A 12,511-nucleotide genomic window follows, 5' to 3' on the forward strand; every position below is an offset into this window, starting at 1 on the left:
ATACTTAAGTTCGGAAAAATGTAACTGTGTTCGGCAGTAATGGAGGGACAGCATCTAAAGATTTCTTACTTTACTCATTTGATTTTCTTTTGCGTCAGCTAGTCTGGGAGTAAGTCTCACCAACGGTTGTCCCACTAACTCGCACCTTTACCCCGAGGGTCTGTACCTCAGAGAGTTGTCTTGGTTTTCAAACTTCTCTGCAATGCATCAAAAGAATCAGATCATGACTACATCAGGGCCAGAGAATCCTCTTTCAGTCCAAACCCAATCCAATCTCCAATTTACCTTAAAAAAGGGCAATTCTAACCCCTTTAATCCATGGCACAAAACAACTGTATATGTCTCACATTCCCCCACTTCCTCTGCGTCTGCCTCGCGGCCCGACCAGCGCTCTCATAATTTCTAACCCCGGCCTGAGACACCACCTGATTATTATTTCTGGGCAACGGGATACTTTAATAGCCCTCTCCACTCCCCTTGATTGGAGATGCGAGAGATAATAGCCCCAATATTCAGAGGAGCGGGGTGGAGGGGAAAGGGGATTTGGCGTTCCCCGTTCCCTCAGCCTGGGAAAACTGGGACCGTCGTAGAGATGCAATGGAAAGAGGTAATAAGGCAACAGTTTTCTATCCAAAGGTTGAATGTCTTTGTTATACTTGGATGAAGGGATAAAGGAGTGGGAGTTTTCAGTTCCTATATGTCGGCCATGCCAAGCACAGATCTGAATTATTGAATGCCACAATATTTTCACATGGAACGATGGCAGCAAGTACCTCTAAAGTTTGAGAAACTTCACACTGACAGATTGTTCTCCAAAAGGTCATGAACTTGGGGATGCATGGATGAAATATTCTAATCCTCTCAGAGTTTTTAGAACACTGGAAAGTTACATGAAACCTCTCTCTCGGTCCTCATTCTCTCTCTCTCCCCACCAGACGTGTTGGTTTAGTGGACGTTGAGAAGATCGCTCCGCTGGAGGAAGGCGCCCTGCCCTACAACTTGGCAGAGGTCCAGAGACAGGTAGGGAATATGAAGACTTGTTGATGTGCTTGGTTTCCTCTTCCACCTTGGCAGCTATTTCCCATCCCGGTTCTCTACGTCTAAATGTTACCGGGCACATGATTAAGGTTTATAATTGAAGAAAGTGATATTACCTTCACAGGTTATTGATCCTCCAAAATCAAAACATCAGTTTAATTTGCGATCTTTGCAATAATTCACTGAGAAATAGTTTTAGAGTCAATCTATTCCACAAATCTCTGTCTGCCTGTTTGTGGCCTGCATATCTTTGGAACTTTTCAACTTATTCTCTCTAAACCTCGTATGTGTATTGTTGAGGGCCCACAGATACATAAAAACTAATTTTATCAGGTAGAAAATAGAAAGTTTCCCTCAAAGTAGCCGGTCAACCAGTTCTCATCAGCCCTGTGCATTTTCAAAAGTTCATACCAAGGTTCAGACCGAGTTGCATCCAAGTATCACAGCCTTGAACCCTCTTGAGACCTAATCCCCACATGTGGTTTCTGTCTTAAAAAAAACATTCACCCAAAATTCACAAATCCAGGAAAATGTAGACAAGCAACCCCATCCTTGATACCCACTGGAAGTCGAACATGCTTCAAGTTGAAAATAATAGACGTGAAAAGATTTCAGAGCAGCTAACAAGAGTAATTTGTAACCAAGGAGAGGAAGAAGGATGTAGGGAGAGCCAGACAGATGAGCAGAGGACTGTTTTCTTTCTCAGGCTGTTTGGTCAGAGCTTGGTTGCCTAGCGGGTTCCAGCGCTACAGAGAAGGCTTAGCCAGGCCATGCTGGATCAGGCCCGGGCCAAAGGGGAGCAAGCAAAGGGGCCCAGCACTACACAGACGCCAGTCCTACCACAATGAGCCACTTTAGGCCCTTGTGGTTTGGCCTCAGGGGCTGGCCGTCAGCATGCTGGAGCTCTCTTCTCCTCATCTTTCGCTTGTTCTCTCCATTTCCTTTTTGATCTACATCTCCCTCTCGCTCTCTCTCCCTCTCTCTTCTCTCTACATGTTTGCCGGTTTCGCCTTTTCTCTCTCTATATCCTGTTAACTTGTTCCCTCTCTCTCCCCTCAAACATCCTGACAGTTAGTATTGCCAAGTTTCATCAGTCCTCAGGCAGACAGAGCCGAGCAGGATGGGAGAAGTGGAGGGGCTTGTGTAGAGAGGACGTTTGAGCAGGAAGCAAGATCTGAGGATGAATTGAAGGGATGGGGGGTGGGGTTGTATGGTTCTCTGACAGGTGGACCTGTTCTAGAGACTTCCATCCCACACACACAGATACTACACTCCACCGCCCCCTCTCTCCCCAGGGTGGACAGGCCAGGGCTGGTCAGGCCAGACAAGGCAACAGGTACTTCAGGTGGAGGAAGGTGCGTGTGACTAATGCTGGTTATGAGCTCTCAGATTACTCTGATTCTAATTGTATTTGACGAATGGTATTTCAGGCTAATATAGTCCAGATGCAGTTACAGAGATTTATGTCAACCCAGGGGAGCAATACAAAGTTAAGCAGCTAAATAAAATTATGTCAGAAGATAATACAGACATATCTCTACATGTCCCTCGCTTCAGGTGGACATGGGCAATGTATTAACAAGGAATAGATGAAGTAGTAATTCCAAATTAAGTGTAATTGGGACGTGTGTTAACCTGTAATGTAATCTTAATTGTGCACAGTACAATTAAACCAATTTATGTTATTTTGTAATTTAGAAATTTACTTTTGGACAAAAATTTACAAAAATTCTTTATTATACTTTTAAAATAGCAAAGTTGATCACGCTGCTTCAGCAGATATTAGCACGTGGTTCAGAGTTCTTCATGTTTTATTCCAACACTATGGAATCGTCTGTATTTCTAACCCTGAATCACCTGATCACTGTTGCTGGACTTTACATTGTTATCAACAGTGAGTTAACCAAGCACTTAATTGAATTGTCGACAAATCTATAAAAACAACTCTATTTATGATTTTGACAATTCATTATTTGTGAATAGCTTTAATAAATGCTTGGTTGCAGATTGTTAAAAGCAAGATTCACTGAGTTTCTGTTTCTATAGCACTGAACTGACAATAATAATCAATTTTCTGACATTTCAGAGTCTAAACATTGAATTATTTCAAAAATCAATCAATTAACTGTCTGGGTTTTATCTTAATACTATCTTTCATATTGTATTTCATTTTTTAATACTGGATTTGTTGACTACATACAAAGATCTTTCAGTGTTCTGTGAATTGATTGGGTTTAACATGATGCGGCACGTTCGACGAATGATCTCCTAACCTGTAATTTATCTTGCAGGATGGTGGAATTGGCTGTGTGGCATTCACTGTTTTATGAGGAATGGTTTTGAAGTATATGTGGAATGTTATAGAGAAATAAACCAGTGTCCTGTGTGCTGGGATGTGTCTCTGTCTGACTGTGTGTCTCTGTCTAACTGTGCGTCTCTTCGACTGTGAGCAGCAGTTGGGCAGTGATGGCTCCCGCCCTGTCCTGGTCCAGGTGGCAGAGTCGGCCTACAGGTTCACCCTCGGCTCATTTGCAGGGGGTAAGAGTCATACCCCATTGTCTTCCCACATACCTTCAACCCACCGCCCATCCACCCATCCATCTATCCACCTACCTGCCTGCCTACCTGCCTACCCCCGCACTCTGCTGTCCTCATAAGAAAAGGGTAAGAGAGAGGACAATGGCTCCTCTATTGCCCCTTCCCTTGCTTACATGAACAACGGTCGCTCCCCTGCTTTAAGAGAAGTGCTCCCTCTCCCTCCATCTCGCTCCGTCCTGTCCCACCTCTCTGCGTGCCATGGGAAAACCTTCTTTTGTTGATTCTTTTGTACCTGTGTGAGTGATCACAAGGAGGAAGGTGAAGGTGGGAGGGGGGGTGAAGGGTGGTGCCCAGTTCTTGTGTTTGGCTCCAGACTCCCCGCTGTTTTTCTCCTACTCCTCCCTTCCTTCATTCCTCCCTTCTCCTCCTCCTTCTATCCCAAGGGAGACAGCTTAATAAGGAGGTACAGGGCCGGCATCTCTTCTTCTCTCGGCCTCTCTCTAATTAAGTCTGTCGCCCAGGGTCGGCTCTTTTTGTTTGCGTCCGTCTCACAGGCCGAAATCACCGCAACTCAAAACATCATTCTTAACATTGTCCTCACAGACTTCCCCTTCCTCCTCCTTTACCGCTTCTTCCTCTTCAAGGGTCAGTTCCCTCAAGTTACAAAAAGACTTATCTTGAGTGGTATCTGGTAATGCCAGCAGTTTAACATTTTGTTTGCATGTGTTAGAATTCCCCTACTCCGAATCGTGTTATGTATCTACCTGTTTTGCGCACTTTCTTTCATTATACATGTTTTTATCCTCCAAAGTAGTTAATGTTAACACGTTATGATTCTGATGTCAAGCAAGTGTTTTTCTCCTGTTGCAGTCTTACAATAAGCTTGACAATGGCTCTCAGAATAGGTCTGGATTATTCATGAATTACCTCTGAGCTTTTGACAATATGCCACTTGTGCCACCAGGAAGCTTAATGTCGCCATCGCCCTGAATCATTTAGTTTTCATTCACATCTGTAGATGCACTGTGTAATAATCACAGAATATCCTCCGACCTTATCTTCACTCCCGCTCTTCTTGTTCTATTTCTGTTGCAATGGTGGGATATGGATGCTGGTGAAGGCAATGGTGGCACGGTCATAAATACTTTAGTGAAGATGTGTGTTCAAATAAAAAGATAACACCCTGCTCACATGTGGCTGGCATCTAAATACAGCTTTTGTTTTGTTCTCTGTAGCTGTGGGTGCCACAGCGGTGTACCCCATCGATCTGGTGAAGACACGCATGCAGAACCAGCGGAGCAGCGGCTCCCTGGTGGGAGAGCTCATGTACAAGAGCAGCTACGACTGCTTCCGGAAGGTGGTGCGCTATGAGGGCTTATTCGGACTTTACAGGGGTGGGTATGCATGAATACATTTTTTAAACACTATATATTTAAAATATTATATATATATTATCATGGGATAACGATATTCCTAAACTGAAAACCTTAAATATTTAGTTGACCTGTGTTCTTAAATCATCTAAAATGTTTTCCAACAATGTTTTAACCCATAGAAATCCCCAATTCTATTCATTTTATTTCATTTTGGTCATCTTACTCGTGGCTTTGTCTGTCTCTGCCATAACTTCGGGGGCAAACGACACATGATGAAGTAACAACACACAACAAGCCAGTTAGCCAGCTGGATGTTTATTCCTCCCACTGTTTCTACTGGTCTCTTATAATGAATCAGGATTATTCAATGCCATTTTCTGCATAACGTGAATAAAACGTAAATACATTACCCTATCTGTGAACATGACCTACGCCTGAGTCACGTCAGGTAGATTTTCATCGGCAGTGGAGGTGAAGACAAAAGTCCCATGATCCCACACTGATTTACAACATCATCAATCTCTGTGTTTATTATTTTGATTGAGTGACCCCTATCAGCCAAGGTTACATATTGTATGTCTAACCTGCAGTCATGGTTGTCGATAAACGTTTGCGATGCACTTCTCCTACAATACTCTTTCTTTATGATCGATTTACTGTTAAAAACTAGTAAAACCATGGTTATACTAGAAAGCATTACAAGTGTAGGTTTAACATACAGTACATGTTATTGAGTAAAACTTGTAATAAATTGGCCACCATCATATCTGCTTGCTCAGAGCTTTCAGGTAATCAAGTAACGGGCAGTCAAATCTATGAAAGAGGGTTTGTTTTTTTAAAGGAGCTGAGATGTAAGAGACTAAGGAGGAGACGTGTAGTGTGGACAATGAAAGAGAAGGGAAACGGGAGGAGATGAGAAGAGAAGCGTAGGGTGGACAGGGGGGCGGTGTGACTTCACCTCTCTGTTGACCTGCCTCCTTTGAAGTGATTACGAACTGGCCGAGCACTTTTCCGAGTGGGACAATGAATGTCACACGCAGGGCCACATACCTTATGCCTGTGTCACGACTTAGTGATGCCGCATGTCTAGACCCTACACACTCACACAAACACATAAAAAGACAGGCACGCACAGGCGACAACTTGGGCATGCAGGTATGCACATACCAGCGCACGGCATCACTAATGACTACCTGCCCTGTCTTCAGACACTGGAGTTAGTGTGTCTGTGTGGGTATTGTTGGGGTAGGACTGAAGGAGGATTGAAAAATGGTTCCCTGGAGCAGCGGACAGCCCTTTTTAAAAAACCCCATGATTTTGATTGACAGCACTGGGCTCCTGAGAGCAAACTTGAATGCATGACTTTCTGTGGGAAACACAAAGGCCATCAATGGTGGAATGGCTTCACAGACACAGAGACAGACATGTCTGGCTCCAGATATACAGCCCGACAGGTAACCTGACAACCAAACTGAAGTTACGTAATATTAGTTTAAAGTAGCTTCACTTTTAGAAAATATCTGCTCAGGGAGGAATGTTAAATCATCTGCTCCAAATTGGCACAATTACTGGTGCTTGATGTGGGAGGCAGGAATAAACAAAACAGCACAAGAAGAAACAGGATCATGTTTCAAGTTTTTTTAATGGGGATAATTTTTGTCCGTGCTTCTTCTAATATATTTTGTGTTGAAGAAATTCTTGGAAATGTAAAAAAATTATTTAAGTTTGAGGGTTATGGTTTGTGTGTGTGTGTGTGTGTGTGTGTGTGTGTCTGCACGTGTGTCTGGGTAGGGGGCCAAGTTTCATTGTGCTCTGTTGTGATTATTTTGTTTATTTTTATCCAGCTCTGGGTTGTAATTGAGGTCTGTGTAAACTTTTGGTCGGTTTGTTTTATACTCTGCCCTTTTTTCCTATTCTGGGAAGCAGTTTCTCTTTCTTCATCCTCTCTTTACCCCTTCTTCCTCTCTCTCTCTCTTTCTCTCTCTCTCTTCTCGCCACCACTCTGATGTCCCCGCACTCCACATCAATAGATTTCATTAGAGTCTGGGGGGATCCTGCAGGGTCAGACGCATGCAGCAGGAAGCCACGCTTCATGTGGAGTGTGTGGAAGTGGTATATGTACAGTATATGTGTGTGTGTTAGTGTGTGTGTGTGTGTGTGTGGGGAGGGGTACCACACCACTCTTTTTTTTTCCTAATCATCTCGTCCTTTCCTAATGATAGGTCTGGTACCACAGCTACTGGGTGTGGCGCCCGAGAAAGCCATAAAGCTCACAGTAAGTCGCTGCGTTACACACATGCACATAGACACAGATCCATGAGGTTCTATCTGATTTTATATCGTGATTCTAGGCATCTAACATGTATAGTTGGTTGTGTGCAGTTAACGACCACAATGAGCTTCCTTCCCTTCTTTGCATGTTACCTGTGCATCAGGCACTGTTTTGAAAAGCTTGCTAATGCCCTTCATTCATAATCTCCACTTGTCCTAAGTTTATTAAGTCAATCATGCGATGTTGGCGTTAATATTTGTGCTATGGATTTTCTACATCACAGGTTTCAAAGAAAATACTGTTTGTAGTGTATTCACTCTATATTCATGTGAGGTTTCACTGCACTGTACCAGCGTAAGGAATGGCAGCTTTGTATGAAACTATCATTTTGTGTTTCCAGGTGAATGACTTTGTGCGAGGAAAGACCAGACAGAAGGACGGCACTGTCCCTCTGGCGTCTGAGATCCTGGCTGGTGGATGTGTGAGTCTCTTTTTGGACATTTTTGATGGTTTAGTATTGGATCCTGGATATTTTTTTCAACCGGACGACTCAAATGACACAGTTATTTAAAGATTTAACCAAGAACCTCTATAAAAAAATAATGAGCCGACCCTTTCAGAGACTGCTCCAGAAGTGTGACCACAGTGTAATAAGCCATTCATTTGCGAAATCCAATACAATCCAATAGGGATGTGCACCATCACATAATTCATTTTAATAGTGTCATATTTTAAAATGTGGTCATTAATTATAATATCGTGGGATGGATGTTTTTGCATCATGTCTGCAGATACAGGTACAGCAGCAGAAAATGAACGTAAAATTGCTCTTGACTCTGCTAACATCACAAAACTGGAGCATCTTTTGGCAGAAAGGACAGGGTTTGATTTTGAAATGTTAAATAAAGCCCAGTGAAGCAGTTCACACATGCACGGTACATGTAGGCGTATGTGCTGATCTCGCACCCACAGAGAATGCCAAGCACCTGCGTGTGCCGTGATCTCCACTCATGTGTGTTTTATTCATGTCTTGTGAGAGCGAGTGGAGCTGTCCACTAAGCTGAAGGTTCCTTCATAGCTTACTGATTCTCAGCGCCACGGGCACAAACACATGTGTGTGGGTGCGTGATGGTCGTCACTGTTAATTTCCTACGGTGCTGAAATGCATTTGACTACTTTTTTCCAAATCCATATGGCGGCACTTCATGCAGGCTACAGTTTTTACATAAGGTTTATTTTGGAACGTGGGGGTCGGGCATGCAACTGTTTACAGCACCCACTGGCAGGGACATAAATTGGCGCCTATATCAGCTCCGGCTAATGTGAGGTCTGAGCAACCAGAGGAACTGCTTCGCTTAATCATTGAAGCTGTTTTACGATAAAGTTAATGCTCAATAAAGTAAGAGGACTGGTTTCGAAAAGGGCTTTACGCCTCTTACTGGGAGCCACTTCTTTTTTAACGTGACACAGCTGATTTTGTAGGAACTTGAAGGTAATAAATGTGAAGAAATGTTTGAAACACATTTGGACTATGTCATTATGACATCTTTGTGGGGTTTAAACAGTTTCTGGTTTCACAGCATATTGTGATAAGCTTCCCAATGGTTGGTTGTTCCATTTTAATCCCAAATGGCCCTGGTGGTTTGGTTGATACTCTCCAGGATCAACTGGTAGAGAAAACTATGTGGTTTAAACCAGTTTATTTCCTGCTTCTGTTGGATTTTCCAGTATAACTATGTGACATCATTGTCTGTATTGGTTTGAGGTTCTCTCTCTCGTTGAACTCCAGTCTGGAGCCGGTTAATCTACTTTGCTGTAAGCGGAAACTGAACATTGGAAAACTATTTAATTTGCTATCATCATGATATTCTGAATATACTTTTTTCGAACTAAAGCCTTCGTCCCTTTCTCAATGTTAATGTTGCGTATTCTATATCGTGTCTAATGATAACCATGATCATTTTGGTTTCATCTCTAATTCTGAATTAGTCAATCCTAGGGATTTGGTTTGATCAGACATTGTCAGCTCACACGTGACAATCGCTTCTCTTCACTGAGATGAAAAGTTCCTCTCAGTTTCCACCTTCAAATTCACTAAGCTCTCATTTCTCTGACAGTGTGAATGTGTCCCCACGTTCATCATGTCTGCAGCGTTCTATTCAAATCCAGCCAACGATACATATTTCGGTGCTCAACTTTTTTTTTCCACAGTCAAATAAATCCAAACATGGAGCATCTCTGTCCCGCTCCATCATTCTGGCTCTTCAAAGAGCACCGTGCAGAAACGATGCCGTGCAATACACTGACAGTGTGTACAGTACTAAGGCAGCACACATCTCTTAACTATGTTTACCTGTTTTCTGAGGGCCGCCCCTCTGACAGCTGAGCGGACAGACACGGACCTGTTCGGAGGCAGGCAGTCACCGCTTGTTGATGGAACGTGGAGAGATCACACATGAAACAGCAAATGTACATGCTGTACATGCTTGTGTTCATGTATGACAAACAGAAGAGCACACAGGTGCACGTGCACACACACACACACACTAACACACACACACACACACACTCACACACACACACACACACACACACACACACACACACACACACACACACACACACACGCTTGTAGGCAGGAGACGAAGATTGACAGCAGCTGCTACCTGAGATCTCCCAGTCTGTTACCTACCCCCCTCCCATCAGAGGTTTTGATCACTGGGCTGTCACATTCTACCCACAATCCATGCGTATGCACACACACACGCGCGGGCACGCAGAAACCGTGAGTCCTCCAAGGCCGAGCAAATGAAAGAAGGTCTTTCACTCAACCCTCTTTTGATGCCGATCACTAAAGCAAAGTATTTCAGGATACACAAGTCATTATGGGTTTAGCTGCACTCAGGCACATTCAATTGACCTTATTTGTTCTGGGAATATGTTTAAGAAACGCTTTAACATGGTACATTTGCTGCAGTTAAATTTTGGATAGTGATTTTATTTTGTGAAGGAGAAGGGCAACGAAAACGCCAGGAAAGCAAATATACTGAGGAGATGTCCTCCACTGTACTGGGTGTGAAACGGAGCGGTTGCCTTTATATTTTATACAAGCCATATGGATTCAGGAGCAGAACCATAACAGAGGCGGAGGGAGAGGATAAACGTAGAGGAGAGGAGTGCGGACGGATGGATTTTTCCTCTTTTCCTCCGTGAGCCGTCGTGACAGCTCCTTTCATCCTGGCTGAGGCCCCGGTGTTAGTGCTGGCACTGCACTCTGCCTGCCACTTTATCTTACACGCGTACACACACACACACAGACACACAGACACACACACACACACACACACACACACACACAAAAACATACACACACACACACACACACACACACACACATACATTCAGACAAGGCGAACCCTCCTGAACCCCGTTTTATAGCGAGGCTCCAGCCACAGCACATGAAATCTGTTTATATCGTTTGGTAGCTGTGAAAGTGTCGGGTGGACCACAGTGTCAGACTCGGATGATCCACGCCACATTAAGCACAAGAAAGAAAGAGAGAGGGACTAGTAATGAAGCATGTGTCTTACTTCTTCTATTTCACCTCCTTTTCCCTTTTCTTACTTTTCTTATCTCTTAACACTTTACCTCTGTCTATTCATTTTCCCCTCTTCAATAGGCTCCTTTTCTCACCTTCCCTTTCCTCCCTCCTCTTCCCTCGCTCTAAACCCGAGGCTCAGCACCATTAAGCTCCAGCGCGGGTTGCCAGTTTCTAATGATTATTTGGTAAGAATGGCATGCTCCGTTGACTGAGCTGGCTGGATGCTTATCTGGCAGTTTACTGGCCTGTGTTTCACGACTTGAGTTACACAAAATACTTAATGGGTCGCTGCCGAGAGGAGGAAGAGGAGGAGGAGGAGTGAGACTCTCGAGTCAGGACAGTAACACTTTTCATTTCCATTGTAGATGTATGACAGTTTGGACAGTTGGTTTAAGACTTTGTAATGGTTTTCTTATTCAAGACTGTCGTGAAGTATGAAAACATTATCTGTGAATCTGACGCACGCACAAACACACACACACACACACACACACACACAAACACACACACATGCGCACAAAGGGTGAGGGCTGTTTAGTACAAATAAGAGCGGCTCTTTTTGCAGTATACACACACTCACACACAAGTAGCTACCCTTATTAGCACTTTGCATTTGCATCCATTCATTGAGGACGGTCTAACTAAAACCTTATCACGAACGTTAACGATATCATTACCAAATCATGCCTAACCCTTATCTTAACCTAAGCACAATTAACATCTTATACCTTTAACCTTAGCCAGGACCTCAGCAGTGATGTTTTGCCTCATAGGACCAGGCTTCGGTCCTCATGAGGTCTACTGGTCCGGACAAGGTCAGTGTTTATATGGGAAAAGGTCCTAAAGAGGTAACAAAAACGAGTACACACACACACACACAAACGGCTAGGAGCTGTGGTGCGTGTATAAGGTGCTGACGTCCCCGGTCTCTAAGGTTCACCTTGCCTTGTAATTACCTGGGAAACCGCCAACGCTATCGCTCCATAATCACAACCCTCAACCTCTCTGCCTCCGACTCGACCTTCCCTCACTTCTCTTGTTTGGACTACTCCTCTCTCTGTTTCTGTCTCACTATCTTTCCCTCTCTCATTAGCTGTCTTTGTGTTTATTCGTTTGATTCTCTCCATTGTAATCATCTCCGGCCCCTGCACTGGACATTCTAAGTTATATTCCGCAGTCGTAACACAGGACGGTGACGGGCACAGAGAAAGATACCTGCTTTGTCACTCCACCTCTTATCTCTTGTTGTCACGCCTAATTGTCGCCTCATCTGTCTGAACAATGTTGTTGTTTGAGGTCCTTGAGTTAACAACATCTCCATCTCCAGTCTCATTACAATCCAATTGAATAAGACAACGCTGCTAGCAGCTGGAGCCAATAACCTCTTAATGCTCACGCTATTAGGCAGCATGTAATCAGCTAGGTTATTTCCATGAAACAGGTCATAGAGAGCAGAGAGAGATGTAGCAGCTTCAGAGCAGAAGCCCTCCAGCGATTCACTGCCTGTGGCTGGATCTGGAAGGAGAGCTGCAGCCCAGTACACTCTCAGCTGCACACACCTTCAATGAGACGACTATGATCTCTGCCTCTCCCTTCTCCTTCTCCTCTGTGAGGCCTTCGCCGAAAAGGCAAGAGGCAACAAGCACAATCCATCATTCATAAAGGGCAGAGTAAAGGAGGGGGGAG

At 44.0% G+C, this 12,511-nt stretch overlaps 1 protein-coding gene across 1 annotated transcript in view; it reads left to right on the top strand.

The window, feature by feature from the left end:
* The window catches only part of LOC128461843 (electrogenic aspartate/glutamate antiporter SLC25A13, mitochondrial), a 45,370-nt gene that overhangs the window by 21,554 nt on the left and 11,305 nt on the right, over nucleotides 1-12,511 (top strand). Inside the window, exons 8-12 of the mRNA XM_053446979.1 lie at nucleotides 936-1,020; nucleotides 3,492-3,576; nucleotides 4,812-4,970; nucleotides 7,175-7,227; nucleotides 7,625-7,705. Coding sequence (XP_053302954.1) covers nucleotides 936-1,020; nucleotides 3,492-3,576; nucleotides 4,812-4,970; nucleotides 7,175-7,227; nucleotides 7,625-7,705 — 463 coding nt within the window. The remainder of the gene's footprint in view (nucleotides 1-935; nucleotides 1,021-3,491; nucleotides 3,577-4,811; nucleotides 4,971-7,174; nucleotides 7,228-7,624; nucleotides 7,706-12,511) is intronic.

The sequence above is a fragment of the Pleuronectes platessa genome, chromosome 18, assembly GCF_947347685.1.
Source record: "Pleuronectes platessa chromosome 18, fPlePla1.1, whole genome shotgun sequence".
NCBI lineage: Eukaryota > Metazoa > Chordata > Actinopteri > Pleuronectiformes > Pleuronectidae > Pleuronectes > Pleuronectes platessa.